The sequence below is a fragment of the Amblyomma maculatum genome, chromosome 7 (genome assembly GCF_055883805.1).
Source record: "Amblyomma maculatum isolate TAMU_Amacu chromosome 7, ASM5588380v1, whole genome shotgun sequence".
Taxonomy (NCBI): Eukaryota; Metazoa; Arthropoda; class Arachnida; order Ixodida; family Ixodidae; genus Amblyomma; species Amblyomma maculatum.
The window spans coordinates 35,744,763-35,762,639 of record NC_139350.1 but is presented as its reverse complement, the minus strand read 5'-3'; the positions used below and the strand labels follow the sequence as shown (position 1 = coordinate 35,762,639).

Below are 17,877 nucleotides of genomic sequence, written 5' to 3'. Positions count from 1 at the left end.
ATCTATTAAATGGCACCCTGTATTTTCAGTTTATTAATCTTATACTGCTTTCAAACTGCAATCCTACAAGATTTGCGCAATAATAATTTTCTGCTCAAACGATCGTACTAATTATGAAAAAAATGACTTCATCTTTTGCAGTCATTTCATTTCGGAACCCATGATGTTTAACTCTGAAAACAACAATCTGCTTGCCCATATATAAGAATAACTTGAAGATGTATTTGTTGAATTACTGAATTTTTTACGCATTTTATAGGTCTAATACCTTTGTTATATTGTTTTTGTTTTTGTGTAAAAATACTTATTTGGCATATTTTGCATCTTGTAACAATTCGCTAACTATGGTGTTATTATTTCTGTTGCTGTAATTGTCTATCGAGGGTGTCGGTATACAGCCTTCTGACTATGGAACCCTCGTCCTAATTTTTATGTGTTCTGTAAATATGTTTGAACTAAAAAAAAGGATAACTGTCAGTCTTCAAAAAAAAAAAAAATGCTGGGAACTGTGCTGCTTCAAATCCCAAAGTTAGATAGGTTTTTCGCGCAAGCTCAGTCTGAATTCCGGGCGTCGCCAAATGTAAGCGCTGATTTCACGTGCAAATATGTCACGCGCATTCTTCCCGGGACTGCGATAACCATAACGCGATTCTTTTCGCTATTTGCACTTGACCCGGGCTATATAAGCACACCGCGCGTTGCAGAGCTTTAGTAAAGCTCCTCAGCTAAGGCAGGTTAGCAGGTTTCTTTGATCGCCTCCTGCGTAGTGGGCAGGGGTGTCATGGCAGGAGGGAAGCTGCGAACCGACTCCGTCCTCGCTGTTGCTCTCTTTCCACTCCAGCAGCAAAGCCGTTTGTCTCCCAACCCGCAAGGAGAGGCTGTCGTCGATGTCTGTCAACGTCGTCCAGGTAAGAACGCATCGCAAGACTTATTCACGTCTACTTCATGTTCCTAAAAACAAAAATCCGTTAGTCTAGTATTGCGTAAATGATGGGATTTAGAAAATGCGACCGCTTAGAACAGCAAAAAATATTGATGGGCAATTTTGGCCGAGGTGTGGTCGCCGGCCGAAAAAAAAACTGAGTTGGTAAAGATGGTATAGCATGACACATGGGCGCGAAACTTGAAGAATATGGTCGATGCGATTATCTCTGCATGGCTGTGCTGCCTGTAAATATGGTTCCTGCCGTATAGTGGAGAATAAAAGAACATGATTGAACACGACATGACTACCGCTGTGCGACGGAAAGATGAGAAAAGCATTACTGCGTCTGACCTCTTTTTGGGAAAAATATTCCATCACTCTCTTCATCTCTATCGCAAGCCGGCCTTAACGGCTACCCCACCACGGTTGACTATCATATCGTGAATGATGCGACGACCACTGGTTGGACAGCCCTTTCGCCCAGCAGTTGCGGGCTGTACGAGTTAAAAGACGCATGGGAAACTGTTCTCGCGAAGTGGTCGTGGTAAGAAGGAAGTTATTCTCTGACCGCTATAGCGCCGTAAAACTCACAGAATCAACGGCGCTTGTTCGCCAGAAAGGCACAAGAACTACAGTAAGCTGCTTTTAATTCTCGATATGCTCCTTGGTTTGAATTGTTGAGCAAAAAAAATTAAACTGTACCTCCTTACAGTACAGATCAACATATCTGTCCGAACTACTTTCTTCTCGGGCTAGCAGAGCGTACGGCTGCTGAAAAGCGACGTGAGATTGCATGTAAAATGAACTGAAGGAATCAAATTCCCAGTGGTTTTAAGTTATAATATTTTGGTAATTAATCTGGTGATATGCTAATGACGCTATGCTGTCTGTTTCATGTCGTGGCTTCAATGCTATATTGTCCCGTGGTGGCTACAATGCCGTAAACGACAAATAAACCGACAAGTATAGGACTGGAATCAAGTCTTTATTGGACTGACTTGCGCCCGCAAAATAACTAACACGCCGGCGTCGATAGCAGCAACTAGGGCTCGGCAGTTGTCAGACTATACGAATGCGCGGTGCACAGGTCAGAGCTCAATGTAAAGTCGTCACTGAATCATCTAGACGAGACGAAAACTGTGACTAGCGCAACCGAGAACACTGTAGAAACAAACACGCGTGCCTGGGGCCTTTCGCGATACATCTCGGCGCATCTTACGCAACAAATAAAAATGATAACGCCCTGTCTCGCGACAACGAGCATGAACAAAGAGCAAAATCTTCTTCGTCTTCTTTGCGGCTGTTCAAGGTCAAACGTGACCCTTCCCGGGACTACGCGACGGGCCGAAAAGTGGCGCAGTATTGCTATCGCAATTGAAGGGACAGTTTTGTCTTTAAGGAACTCGTAGATGTATGAGTAGACCCGCTGGCCACAGTTTGTGCTCTGGAGCTTCTGGAGGATTGTGGAGTGTTTGACGTTGTGAAACGCTCCTTTGAGGTCGAGGAATAGAAGTGCTCGCTCACTGTTTCTGCATGCTGAATCAACGACTTCGCGTTTGAGTTGTAGAAGCAAGTCATGAATGGACAGATGTGCTCTAAATCCAGACATCGTGTGTGGCAGTAGCTCGTTGCTCTCTAGATAGTTGGAGAGACTCGCGTGGACTGCCTTTTCCATGAGCTTGCCTGCGCACGACGTGGGGGATATGGGGGCATAGGTTTTCAATGCTCATTTTCTTGCCGGGTTTGGGAATAAAGTGTACATTAGCTAACGTTAGTTAACGTAATCCGTAAATTGCTGTAGTGCCTCCGTGCCGAGGTTGGCTGGAAGTCCGAACGTAATTTTGTCTTGTCTCGGGGCTGTACCGCGGCACAAATCTGCTAGTGCTGCTATGATTTCTTCTCAACTGAAGTCTTTATCTAGGTCTTCGTTCGGTTCCCCCCGGTGCCTCTGTACACATTAAACTACATCTTCCCTGCTATTGCTAGCAAAGCAAGCCCACCCACCGTTGTAATAGTTTTCGCGTAAAATACGTCCATGGACGCGATAGGGGCGGGCTGAGTAGAGTTATCCGGTAAAAATCGGTTACAGGGTCCATGTAAACACGACCGAATCGGGGTGTCGTGGATGAGTCGAGGAATAGTGGCAGAGGAGAACAGTAGGAAAAACGCGAGGGATGCACTGACAAAAACCGGAATCTGATGCCATGGAAGTTCTTCTTCTCGAACGCCAGGCGCCGCCGTAATCGCTACTCGAACCAATAAAAAAAAACCTTCTATCTCTATGCTCGTCAGGTCGGGTTGATGTAGACTCAACTCAACACGATACCCCCCCCCCCTCCCCCCTTGTAAATGGCATGAGACGCCGGGGAAGAATGTTGAAAGGGGGGTGCACCGAAGGAAAACAGACTTGGTGGGCAAAAGCGCATCCGGGCAGATGTCTGTTGCTGTGCAATTTTTGCCGGACATAGACGTTTTTCTTGCCCTTTTCTAAGGAGCCTCGATCGTTTGCATTGAGGCTCCCTACCCTTTTCCAGCAGTGCACTCCTCCTGCGGCCGCAAGGAGAAGTAGGATTGACGGGACGGGCTACCGAGAAATCTTTAGTTTTCAAGAAGCAGTTGAGTGCATGGCTGGTTGCCCAAACATAACCACCCCCCTATCCTTTCCTGCAAACTCCCAAACCCTGTTAACCCATGAAAACAGGATGCTGACATACCTGGCCTTGTCTTCTCGCTTGAGAGGAGCCAGAGGAAACGTCGCGTCGATGACGCCAAGGTTCTCGTTTCACGGAAAAGCACGTGCAACGAACTACGCCATTTTCACGTGGCATCCCTTAAAAATGGCGGCTAAGGAGGCGTCGCGCACGCGCAGTAGCACTAGTTGAAGAAAGGTTAATTGTGCGTTTTCCATATTCAGATCGGGCACAAGTACGCGAAACTCCTTATTACATGTACACATTAGCAATTCTTCCCTTGAAAAATGATCACACAGTCTATGCACGAGTCCACTGATTTTTATATTTCAAGAATAGCATGGTCCGTTTCGAACAACCTGAAATCATACCAAACGATTTAAGCGCATAGGACTTAAGTATGCCGGAAAAAAGGTGAATGCAAGCTTATTACCGACATGGGGTATTTTTCTTCAAAATGTCCATCACAAAAGCGACTGACTAGACACACAAAGCGTGGGCAGATATGAGCGAATACGACAGCGTACACCCGAGCTCCGCGTTTGACTAGGTAATGTTCCTAGCATGTGCAGACATTCTCAGTCTGATTTATGTTCCCGTAGACAAACAAAATACTCTGTTGTCAGTTAATGTGCAGGCAATAATTATGTCTGCCAAGCCGTGCAATCCAGTCACCTAAACTTCGTAAACTTTCCATTTCCAAAAAGTCCAATAAACTTTTCTTCTGCAGTTGTTTAGCGATTTGCTGTTTAGAGTGTTAAAATATTGCAAAAAAATCCGTGCATGCTGCGAAAAAGCACGAATTTTAATAAAACAAGACACGCAACCACCCCTCTTTTAGATTTACTGGCGTCGTTTTGGACGCTTTTTGCGGTTTACTGCGCTGATGGATCTGATACTTTTTTTGTGTGCAGCGCTTTCCTAATGACAGCTTTATTTTTCTTATCGCCTTTTCAACAGTGTGTACATGACGTATTTGTGTGTCAGACTGGAAAATTAGTGCCAAGCCCATGCAGATAAAAAGTCCGTGCTCTGACCTGCAGTAGTTTCGAATGAACCGAGACACAGCCTGGTTCATTTTATCCTACTCGACTCGATGATTAAGGTGGTTAAATGTAGCACTCACAGCGCACTGTCTAACCGATTTTTCGTTGAGTTAGTGCACGTCAACTTTGGATAGACAACCACGCACGAGTATCCCCAAAAATGAGATTACGCCGACACTGTAAAGGAAATGTTGCCGCACCAGAAAGCTGTCTGGTCACGTGTAGAGCGCTGAGTGGATTGAGCTTCACGAGTTCACAACGAGGCGAATGCTTTTTGAGGCCACTGTCAGAGGATCAGATAGTGTGACACTGCGCCAATGACTATAAAAGGGTTCCTGAAACCGAGAAAATTATAAAGGATTTCTGATGTGTGTAATGGTAATAAATCGTGAAGTAGCAGTGAAATGATTTTTTACAAAGCGAATAAATTTCACTTCGTAAGAAGTACTTTATACACTGACAAAATATGGGACTATGAGCGATTTATCTTTAAAGTGTACGCTACGAATCAGTCGCTGCGAAAACATCGTAAAACTGCGCGTGCGCACTGTTATGTTCTGGCAAGGAATTTTGTGAGGCTGAAGATTTTTTTTTTTTTTATCGCTGCAATTATTGAACAGTGAATCAATCTGATGGTAAGCAAAATATTAGGGTTACTTAGTTGCAAAGCAGCTGGTGCCGGATATAAAACTGTCCCGAAAGAAATTGAGTTCATCGTTTTCACGCGACTATAAAAATGCATTTATTCCCAATCTAAACAGCGAAAGTTCAGCCCGTATGAATCTATTTTACTTCTCTTGGAAAGAAAGAGTTTGATCGGGATACAGCAGTTGCGCTTAGACAAAAATAGATTAGTGTACACTACCCCTGTTACGGAAGCGCAGAATCCTTCAACATCATATATTTATATATATATATAGATGTGATGATGTAGTGACGAGCTTTGCTGTTATTGAGCATCGCGATTGAACCCCCCTTTCTCAAATTCAGCAACGAAGCGCCGTGCCACTTAAGCACCGCAATGGAGCTTGAAAGCGTTGCCCACATGTAACGCTTTTTGCGCGCGAAATCGCGCCGCGCGTGAAAGAGCCTCGCCGGCGTCGCCGAATTCACGCTGGATGGTCAGCAGCCGAGCGCCATTCCATTTTTTTTGCCACCCAGCTGTGCGAAAACCTGTTCTTCCTAAGTTGGATGAAGCGCAGGTGTTGTCTTCTTCCTTGTCCTTCGTCTCCGCACTGTTATTCCTTAAAAATATGTACAAACTAGCTCAACTTTCCGTGTTATTGAATTTGGATGAGTGGATCCCCTTTAAAACGGTGATAGTCATCACCATGCTGAAACTTTTTTTTTTTTACTTCGATAATCTGTAATAATCTGTCAACTCTAACACTTTCCTGTTAGTTCCGGGTTATCTTTAAAAAGCCATGTTTAATTTCAATTTAGCTTCAGTGTGTCTCCTTCCTGCTATTTATCCACCAATCTTCAAACCGTCTCTTGCTAACCTCCACTGCCGATTCATTCACACTTCCTTTTTTACCTCTAAACCCCAGGGCCTCGGCAGGAGTGACTATGTAGGCATCGACATCTGAATGGATACTGTCATACACCAGTATAAGATGCTCAATTGTTTCCGGGTATCTACTGCACATGGCATACGTTCCATCTTCTTGATTAAACTTCCTCTGTAGCCTATAGGGTTTTAATACATCCCGATCTAGCTTCAAGAGACAAAGGCCCCTGCCTCTTGAGTTGTCATAGAAGATTTCCTTCTTAATCGGAGTATTCCTTTTTCTATATATGTCTAGGATCGGCTTCTGTTCTATTCATAGAGTTTCTTACTCTTACCTAGAGGGAAAGCTGTGCTGCCGTCTATGGGCGTTTACATGGAGTTTCCAGACGGCCAGTTCAGCCACCATGGGCGCTCAAAGCATCATGGGCCGGTGAGCTACCGAGTGGAGAACTACAACTTTTGGCCAAAACTAATGCAAAAATAAACGTTGTTCTACCGTAAATAATGTCCTAAGATTGAATATTGTGACTATAAATTACAAAAAGAGAGAGAAACAGAATGCCAGTGTGAGATTTATCCAACGTAAGCGATGGCTCTTTCTCCTATTGGCTTAGTTTCGAGCAGCACAAATACCAATATTTCGCACTTAATAGGCAAATTTTGAAATAAAAAAAAACGTTATGAAAATATTTATGGTTGTGCAATCACTTAAGGAAGTTTTTAGTGGCATTTCGGGAAACGGAAACCATTTATTGGCGACGTCTGCTTTTGCGCCTTCGCTACTATGGCTTTCGTGGTCTATATACGCACCTTCAAATGATGATGATGATGAAAAAGAAACATCGCAGTAACGCCACTCCACGTACCCGAGAAAAACACTGTCCCGCAACAAGTAGCACACCGGCCCATGATTCTTAGCGCGCCCATGGTGGCTGAAGTGCAGCACCCTCAGCTTTCCCTCTAGTTAGTGTAAGGAACTCTATGGTTCTATTGAATTAACCCTGTTTTTAGCATTTGTGTTCTTTACCTGTATTTCAACGTTCTCTGTTTCTCTGTCCTGTCTTCCATGATGCACACGACCCCCCCCCCCCCCACCCCCCGGGAGCGCGCATCTGGTTCTTCATATCTTCGCGAGATTTGAGCTGCGGTGTTTCCTCTTTTGCTCATATTTGCCAAGAAAACATACACAGACATCACTTCCAACAGCTACAGATCCAAATACAGAAGCCGTGGCGCAAGTAAGGCCTCTGGACTCTGCTGGCAAAGCAAGCAGCTCATTAACAGCCTTTCAGCACAGCGTGGACGGTAGCACGTGGTCCAAGCGGGCTGCCTACCTCGGGCTTCACCGAACTAGGCCTTCTGCAACAAACTTGTGCGAGCGCGACTTGAAAATGTCACAATGCGCCGAGTGCGCGATTCACGGTTCTCCGAACGAGTCTTGCACGGAAAATTCTCGCTGCATGGTTTGGAGAAGACGATACTTGGAGGAGGCTTAAAAAACATCACTGGAGCGATAGGACAAGTCTGAAGTATACTCACAAGGCAAACTGCTCATTAGCAAGTTTAAGAATAGGGGAACCGAACAGGTTTGGGGGGATGGGGTAATTGCGGGAATACAAAAACTACTCGCGTGCAACGGTGCGAAGAAATGTCTGGGGGTGAGGCAATCGCTCTGAGCATCCGCACTCGCGCTCCTCTGGTTAACATATCACAAAAAGAAAGGATAGCTTTTCCTTGTAGAATAAACTGGATGCCGTACGTCAAACGTACGCCCTCAGCAATGCGCCGCGCGCGCGACTCGCACTGTATTTTGACCGGGCACGAGCCTTCCTTAGAGGCGCTCCTCACATGATTTACCATTTCTACATTTTCGGTCTCTAGCAGCTACCTTCGAGAGGAATTCAGCGAGATAATTAGATATAGTGGCAGAGCGCCCCCCTCCCTCCCCCCTCCCCAGTTGAAACATGGCGGAAGGGCGACACGTTCAGTGCCGGAGTCACTGCCAGTGGCTCAGCACCTGCACCAGCTGCGCCACCACCGTGTGTCAAGAGTGCTCTTTTTGTTTAAGGGGAGACTCCAAAGCACTTTCCACGTGCTGCGACGCCAACGCCGGCTTCACTGCAGGTGTCGTAAGAGGGGAATGCACCTCCATGTTGCCCCGCCGGGGTGGCGCAGTGTTTACGGCGCTCGACTATTGTTCCCAAGGATGCTGGATAGAATCCCGGCCTCGGCGGCCGCTTTTCGATGGACGCGAAAAGCAAGGCGCCCATATGCTGTGCGATGTCAGTGCACGTTAAAGAACCCCAGGTGGTCGAAATTTCCGGAGTCCTCCACTACGGCGTTTTTCATAGCCTGAGTCGCTTTGGGTCGTTAAACCTCACAAACCAAACCAAACCACCTCCATGTTCCCGGTACTGGCACGCGCTCGCCCTCTTTACCCAAAAGCTACAATGGCCGGTTCATAAAACTGGACATTACTCCTTCTTTTAACTTTCTATCTCCAGCATTCCATTCCTTCTTTCTCAAATTATGTTTTATGTCAAACTTCTCGAATAAAAAAAAATTGCATTCTGCTATTCACCAGTCTGCGATCAGTAGCTGTGGCCTATATCAAATAGAAAGGGTAATGTACGATTTCTGGGAGACCGTGCTGAATAGAAGCAGTTCGATCAGCGGGAACAGACTTCCAGCCACGGAAACGTGCCCGTGTGTGTTCTAAACACGTTCGTGAAGAATATTTTTGCTTTAAATTGAATTGACGGCAGCGTTTTGCGTCAAATGATCTCAAGAGTCGAAGACCGACGGATGATGTCGTTATCCGGCCTGACGTACTCAGTATGGACAATTATTTCTTTTAATGGAGCGTGATTGGGGGAGGGGGGATCGCCTGCTCAAATTTCTTTTTCAAGGTGTAGATATGTAAGTAAAAGCGCACCAGAACCGCGAAATGAAGAGAAAAAAACGCCATGTTCCCTTTGCAAACTCTGGAAATAATCTTCTCTGCTAAGCGGAGACCCCTTCACCATGGCGGCCAAACCTGTTTTTGGGGAAGAAACTGGGCGCAGCTCAGAATGCTTCAGTGTCAAGCCTGATGTAATGCACACACCTGGCGAGCTATAGAAAACCAGAGGGAGGTAGGGGGCGAGGGAGGCGATATGAATGGCACTTGCCGGGAACTGCCTTCCCATAATTGCGGACGCAACACTAGGGAGAAGGGTGCAGGAAACTGACGTAACCTGAACTGCACACCCCCAAATCAGGTTTGACAACTGTGGTGAAGGGTTTTTTTCCTGTACAGAGGAGCTGACTTCCAGGTTTTCGCAAAGCGTCTATACAGGCCGCACACTCGCACATAAATTATTTCTGGCTGGCTCACGACGCGTAGTAGGGTTCACCGCTACGCCGCAAGGCGGTGACTGCTCGATCTCGACGGCCATTGCGCTACTTTAATGTAACCACAAATTTTAAATTTTAAAATTCAAATTTTAAAGTAAACCACAGGAACTGCTACGCAGGTTCGTTTTCCACCCTTTGTCACCTCTCAAAATTGTTTTTGTCACTTAAAGGGTTGCTTCTGTGTGGCGAAATCTTTTCAAATAAACTTTGCACAGATTAGTATGTTTGTGTGGGCGAGTCGGTGAAGCATCGTGCAAAACAGGAGCGCAAAAAACCAGGACACAAGGAACACATAGAAACACATAGAACACATAGGAATATTGCTCTAGTCCTGTTCCTATGTGTTCCTTGTGTCCTGGTTTTTTTTTTTTTTGCTCCTGTTCTGCACGATGTTTGCACACCATAGAATCCTTGCATTTCTCGACGTTCCATACACATGGTGCGAATAATGCGCACTGTTCTCCCTGTACAGAAACAAACCAACAAAGGTTGGTACCATTTAACTACTCCACTACTCAGACCTAACAACTAGGACTATGCTCCTTGCGGGAACATACACTTGAACGAAGAAAAAAGAAGCGAAAGTATAGTCTTGTCTCTGATTTCCCCCAAAACGGATACCCCAATTCCTTCATTTAAAGTATCATCGAAAACCAGAAAGAGCTCTAACCAAAATGTGAATGATTCCACTTCTGGTCCAAGCACGCATTTGCATTCATATCTGAAATGAGGTTCTCTGAAAGTAAGGTGTGCAAATGACGCACTATTATCTGATTCGCTGGTTGGACTGCTCTGCGTGCTGCGCCAGTGAAGCGGAGTTTCCCCTAAGAGTGTCAAACAAATGAAAAAAGGTCGAAGCAAGGCGAACAATTCATAGCCAGGAATGTTACCCCAAGGAACCACTACACTGGTCGCCAAAGGCTGATTCATACGACGATTGTTGGTCCTCAAAAAATGACTTTATTCCACTAGAGGTCTATGTCTAGAGATGTCCCTCGTGTGCAGTCGCACTATTCTTACCACTCCTTCGACTTTCGCATTCACAGGAGGCGATGATAGGAAAAATCATGGATAGGGTATTTCAACCTGCTACTTCAGCAGTTGAAATCCCGGCCCAATCCTCCAGGAATTGAACTCTGCCTCGCATGAAGGTTTGGTGCTCGGGTCTCCAAAAGTGTTTATCTAGTGACTTGAGAGAAGATGACCGTGCATTCTTCTTGAAAAAAAAAAGCAGTCAAAGGACGAAGGACGAAGAGGACGACGATGCTCACACTTTGTTCTTCGTCTGTTGAGTGGTTTTTTTCTTAAAGAACATGTACCAACTGACCCAACTTTCAACTCTGTTGCATGGTGCGATGGGCATTTTCCCAGTAGCGCGCACATGTCGTGGCCGCCAGGCAAAGTACGTTTGACGGGACAGACTATCAAGTGATGTTTGTTTTCCAAGAAGTAGTTGAGGCTGGTCTAGCATAGCCTGGCCAGAAACTCCTCAGTCATCTGTGGACACACTGACACTCTCCTCCTACCCATGTAAACATATGACAATAGGATTCTGGTGATCCTGGCCTGTCTTCTTGCTTGATGTGAGCTAGCGGAAACGGGGACAATGATGTGCATTCGGAAGGCCTAGAAGATGCTAGCACTAGACGCGATCATTGTGCAGGAGTTTAACGCATCCATGAGGCGAAGGACGTGGTGTCGGGGAAAAGCCAGCGCAGCGAACTCCTCCCCCATATTCGCATGGCATCCTGGGAGAAACGGCAGACGAGAGGGCTTCGGGCATGCGCAGTAGCGCTACTTGTAAACTGTTCATTCCTGTCGTACGCTACTGCCTGTCATCATAGTGCCTTGCTCTTCGTCGTCGTAAAATATTGCAGCGTAACCAGCTCAGCTCAGCTCAGCTCAGGCGTTCAGTCGTGTCCGACTCTTCGTGACCCTATGGACCATGTCACGCCATGCTTTCCGGTCTCTCACTATCTTCTTAACATCACATAGCTTCATCTGCAATGCCTCGAGAATGCCATCTAACCATCGCTTTCGCTGCCTACCCCTTCTCCGGCGACGCTCAACCTTTCCCAACATCAAATCTTTCTCCAGTGACTCCTCTCTTCTCATCAGATGACCAAAGTAGCTGAGCTTTAACTTTGGAATTTGACTCTCCAATGAGCAGTCAGGGTTTATGGTCGACAATATCGACTGATTTGATCTTCTGGCAGTCCAAGGAACTCTCAAGAGTCTTCGCCAGCACCACAATTCAAACGCGTGAATTCTTCGGCGGTCAGCCTTTTTCACAGTCCAACTCTCGCATCCATACATCACAACTGGAAAGGCCATAGCACGGGTTATACGGATCTTGGTTGGCAGACTAATGTCTCTGCTCTTTACTAGGCGGTCAAGGCTAACCATTGCTCTCTTTCCCAGAAGCAGGCGTCTCCTAATTTCATGGCTGCAGTCTCCTTCCGAGGTAATCTTGGCGCCCAAGAACAGAAAATCTGTCACAGCTTCCACTTCTTGTCCATTGATGCTCCAGGACTTGATAGGGCAAGACGCCATGATCTTCGTCTTTTTAATGTTCCGTTTAAGCCCAAACTTCTCTCTCTTCTAGTACGCGCATCAGAAGTCTCTTGAGTTCCACTTCACTTTCTGCCATTAAAGTGGTATCATCCGCATATCTAAGGTTGTTGATACGTTTTCCAGCAATCTTCACTCCAGCTGAAGACTCGTCCAGACCGGCCTTCCTCATGATGCACCCTGCATATAGGTTAAATAGGCAGGGCGACAGTATGCAGCCTTGCCTCACCCCTTTCTCAATCGGAAACCAATCAGTAAGACCATGCCCAGTTCTGACTGTGGCCTCTTGCCCTTCATAAAGGTTCCTGAGGAGACAGATGAGGTGAATTGGAACTCCCATCTCTTGGAGAGCTTGCCACAATCTGCTGTGATCTACGCAGTCAAACGCTTTCGCATAATCAATAAAGCAGAAGTAAATGGGTTTCTGGAACTCTCTTGCCTTTTCCATGATCCAGCGAAGGTTGGCAATTTGGTCTCTAGTTCCTCTGCCCTTGCGAAACCCAGCTTGCACGTCCGGAAGCTCCCGATCCACATACTGCTGCAGCCTACCTTGCAGGATTTTTAACATCACCTTGCTAGCATGCGAAATAAGCGCGATCGTGCGGTAGTTGGAACAATCTTTGGCACTGCCTTTCTTTGGAATGGGGATGTAAACTGACCTCCTCCAATCCTGTGGCCACTGCAGGGTTGTCCAAATCTTTTGACATAATGTATGCAGTGTGTTAACAGCGTCGTGGTTGAGGTTTTGAAGCAACTCAGCTGGAATACCATCAATTCCGCTAGCTTTGTTCTTAGCAAGGCTGGCTAAAAAAATGTGGAACGCTTCACGATTTTGCGTGTCATTAAGTGTTACCATTAAACAAGCAAATGTTAACATAAACTCTTTTCTCTGACAGCGGCAAACACTGATGGCTGCCGGTGGCATTCGTAAGTCTACATTATTCGCTTTTTCATGAATTGCATCATTCCTTTCTCGGCTATATCGCTGATGTCGTCCGGTAACAAATGCTATTTCTTCTCGGAACGATGGTATTGGTTTGCTATTGGTTTTCGTGTGAATTTTAAGCCATAATCAAATTATGGGAGTGCCGCTATTTTTCAGAATATCTAATGAAATATACGTTTTATTCTTTTGCATAACCTCCAGTCTTGATATTCTAGGTGTTTTTTCGTCTATTTCGAATGTATTCTGTAGCGTTCTTGTCTCTCTACGCGTGTTAATTTTGTGTAATTTGTTCTTTTATATGTATAGTTCGCATATATATCTTATATGTGAAATATGGTGCCTTGTAAAATTGCCCTGTAGACATTTAAAAGGATGTAGAATGCCCCATGAACTGTCCCATGAATTTTCATAGAGTGCTAACTGGTGTACTCCTCTGGTTAGAAACGAGTTTGCTCGGGAGGCAGCAGTAGCACTTGGACGAAAATGAATTTTATTGTGCTACTGGTGAAGTACGTTGATCTATGTGTAATATGTTATAATTAATGTAACAATTTGGTGCTGGGAAAATATGTTTCTCACACATTCAAACCTTTCTCCAAAGCAAAATTTGTTCACGGCTTCACTACCCCTGTTACGGATGCGCAGGATCCTTCAACAGCAAAAAAAAAAAAAAAAATGAAAGAGCACTGCAGAATCTGCATTTTAGTAATGCGAAAGCACAGATGCTGCTGTTGGTTGCTTCTAGTTGCCTAATTCCCTTCATATTTAGTCATTTTAGTCGTTGGTACTTTGAAATTGCGCGCCAATCCCTTCCAATGCCTTTTTTCGGCTCTACGTCCGGTTGAGCGACGTCGCAGGTTTGACGTCACCCTAATTGATTGCCTTAATTACCTAATTTAGTCTTTGGTACTTTCAAATTGCCTTCATATGCCTCTTTTTCTCTCGAATTCATGTTTTGTGACGTCACATCCTTGACGTCATCTTAATTGACTGATTTAATTAACTATTTTAGTATTTAATATATTCACATGTGACACCAAGACATTCGCTAATGAGACTGTTTTCGCCTTTACTTTTCCATTTTTGTCCCTAATTGCCTTTTTGGCATGAGTATTTTTTCGGGCACAACATTACGTCACCCTCTATCGATTGGGGACAGAAATCTATGAACATAGCGAAGTAATGCTATCTTATTATTATGGGGGTTGTCTGCTATTATTGTAACAGAACTACATCTTCTTAGTGGGGGCAACAATGGTATTTTCGTTTCTTTTTTAATGTAGTGGGGACGCTTTTGTAGAGTCAATAGAGTGCGTGGATGCTCTCGCCTTCCGCTCCATTGAGGCACCCTATTCAACAGTGCGGAGTAGTTGGCTTGGAATGTTGTTGCCTGCCAGTTTCCTCTGCCGTGGTGGAGCCGCAAGGAGAGGTACTAGCGGCGCGCCTGCGGCCGCTCCGCGACGTCGTTCAGCGCCTCGTCCGTCGCCCGCGGATGGGGGGAGCCAGTGACGTCGGATGACTTGTTCCTCCGCCCGCAGCGGGCTGTTCGCACAATTTTCTGATTCTCTGATTGGAGTGCTCGGCGCGCTACCCCGGTGAAACGAACAAGTTCCTCCAAAGAATGTCAAACAATTTAAAAAAGATGTCGAAGTACGGCGGACAATTCACTGCCAGGAATGTGACCGCTAGGAACCCTTTCCCTGACCGCCGAGCTGTGCCCATCTAAAAGCTGATTCATACGACGACTGCTGATTCTCGAAAAATGCCGTTCTTCCACTAGAGGTCTAAGGTTGGCCCACGTGTGGTCGGATCCTTGTTACCATTCTTTTGACCTTGGCGTTCACACGACGGATAATAGGAATAATCATGGAAGAGGTATTTCACCCTGCTACTTCAGAAATTGAAGGGTAGGCCCCATCCTCCGGGAATTTAATTCGACCTCACGTAACGTTTTGGGGCTCGGGTCTCCAAAATTTAGTTGTGGCTTAGCTCTGGTTAACCCTAGCGGAATTGCGAAAGCAACGGCGGAAGCTTCTTTTGCCTGCTACATTATACCTCTACGTGCCTGAGTGTAGTAAGGGTACCGAGAATGCAAATTTATTTGGCAGGCTGATTCTGATATCACCCTCCCATATGAAAGGAGCGACCCGAGTTGGAAGCTCCTGCCCGTGGCATAGGGGTAACGTGAATCCAAACATCACGAGGGACCACGAACACTACCATGGCCTCCTTTATACACACGGCACACAGAGACGAGCAGTTAGACCTGGCGTAGCACTGCTTCCGCAATAAAAGGTTTATGTAGTGATTTGAGGAAAGGCGTTGGTGCAATGGGCCTTTTGCCAGCAGTGCACTCCTCTTGCGACCGCCAGGCGAATTGCATTTGATGGGACAGACTGCCAAGAAATGATTGTTTTCCAGGCAGTAGTTGAGGCTGGTCTCACATAGCCTGGGCAGAAACGCTTTAGTTATCTGTGGACACACTGTGACACTCTCCCAACCCCCCACCCTTTGTACACCCATGACATGGGATTCTGGTGAACCTGGCCTGTCTTTTCACCTGAGGTTAGCTGCGGGAGGTGGGGACAATGCAATGTGTTGCATTCCGAAGGGATGCCAGCACTGGGCGCAATTATTGTGCAGCAGTTTGCCACATCGATGAAGCGAGAGACATCTCAAGTAAGTGCAGCGAACTCCCCCCACCCTCCACCCCCCGTATTCGCATGGGAAACAGAGCAGGCGAGAGTGCTTCGCGCATGCGCAGTAGGGCTACTTGAAAAGGTCCGTTCATTTCTTTCGCACGCTACTGCCTGTCAGTATCATGGTGCCCTACTTCTAGTCATCGTAAAATATTGCAGCACAACCACTATTACCATTAGAGATGCAAAAGTTAACATAAACTCTCTTCTCTGACAGCAGCAAACATTGATGAGTGCCGACGGCTTTCGTAAGTCTATATTATTTGCTTTTTCGTGAATTACATCAATCCTTTCTGGGCTATATCGCTGATGTCCGGTAACAAATGCCATTCGTTCTCGGAACAATGGGCTTGGTTTGCTTTTAATTTTCGTGGGAATTTCAAGCCGTAATCAATGGATGAGAGGGCCGTTACTTTGCTGAGTATGTAATGAACGTGCAGTCTTAATATGCCAAGTGTTTTCGCACCCATTTCGAATGTATTCTGTAGCGTTCTTGTCTGTCTACGCGTGTCCATTTTGTGTAAGTTGTTTTTTTATATGTAAGGTTTGTATATACAAATTGTTTGGAAGACTCTAAGTAACTTTAAAAAATAGTAGACTCAAAACAGAAAAACAATATTTGCAGGAACACTCTCTGCTCCAGCGGACATAACCTGCTGCAAAACACCTCTAAATATGAGTGTAATTAACATAAATACTGTAAGCACTGTGAGTGACCTTCATCTTCATCTCAGCGTAATCATCATCGGTCATCGGGTCGTGCGAAGAAGACGAAGTGTTGCTAAGCTGTGGCTAGTCGGTAGCTGCTGCTTCGGCCTACCTGAAGTAAAAAGGTGAATTTGCTGGTGCGTTCTTCTGCCTCACAAGTGGTGGAGGTGCCTCCTGATCCCAGCGTCCTCAACGCGGCACCCCCTGGAGCTCCGTTCCGGTCGTGTTCTTGGCGGCACATCAACCGCCATGGCGCAGTCACATCCCACTGCTCTCACCGTTCCGGCGCCTGTAGCTACCGATGGGCATCCCACGGCTGCCCATGCCACCTCTGCACCACTGACGTCCCAAGGTGCACTTGCTCAGCACCATTTGACCCACCCAACTTGGTCAGTTACCTCACGTCAGCGCGACCCTCCGGTTTTCGCCGGTCTCCGCGGTGACGACGTCGAAGACTGGCTACAACAGTACGATCGGGTGAGCGCTTTTAACGGTTGGGACGCTTCTATGAAGCTACTCAACGTCTCATTCTACCTGAGTGACGTGGCTAAGACGTGGTTCCTCAACCATGAGGACGCCATTCCTGACTGGCCTCAATTCACGACACAGATCCGCCAGATATTTGGAACTGTTGGTGCTGGTCCGGCCTCTTTTCAAAAGAAGCTAGAGACCCGTGTGCAGCTTCCAGGAGAGACATACACATCCTACATTGAGGACGTACTCGCCCTTTGCCGGCGAGTTAACAATGGCATGGTCGAGGCTGAACGTGTCGGACATATTTTAAAAGGAATTGGCTCTTTTGCCTACGCAGCTCTAGCTGCCCAAAATCCCGTCACGGTGGCAGACATTCGTGCCACTTGCCAGCGACTTGACTATCTACAGTCGCGCCGCCTCAACAACACCTGGGATCCGAGCCAAATTCCCGAAACTGATCTGCGCACCATCATACGATCTATAATACGGGAAGAGCTCCACAATGATATTTCGTCGGTTCCTGCCTTCTCACGCCCACCTGCTCAATCTACTGGGTTGCGTGGCATTATCAAGGAGGAGCTTACTTCACTCAATCGTCCCATGGCTACAGAACCACCAGCCCCTCCCTACGTTCCGACGTATGCTGAAGTCACTGCGGCTCCTCCTCCTTGTCCTCCTGTCCATCACGCGCCTGTCCCACCCAGCCTCGCCGCCCTGTCCCCGCGACCACCGGTGTATGGTAATTGGCGGCCTCTCCCACCTCGTCCAGTATGTTTCTACTGCGGAATCCGCGGCCATGTAACACGCGTTTGTCGCCGACGACTGCGAGATGAGCGTGCGAGCTATGGGTACGTTCGACGTGACGACGCCTACCAGCTTCCTCCTCGCCAGTACTACACCGATAATGACCTC

The 17,877-nt window shown here is 46.5% G+C and overlaps 1 protein-coding gene across 1 annotated transcript in view; it reads left to right on the top strand.

Annotated features, from left to right (window-relative positions):
- The first annotated feature begins 612 nt into the window (after positions 1-612).
- Positions 613-17,877, top strand: part of LOC146182972 (dnaJ protein homolog 1-like) — a 147,404-nt gene continuing 130,139 nt past the window's right edge. Inside the window, exon 1 of the mRNA XM_084608996.1 lies at positions 613-908. Within this exon, the coding sequence (XP_084465122.1) occupies positions 782-908 (127 nt within the window). The 5' untranslated portion in view covers positions 613-781. The remainder of the gene's footprint in view (positions 909-17,877) is intronic.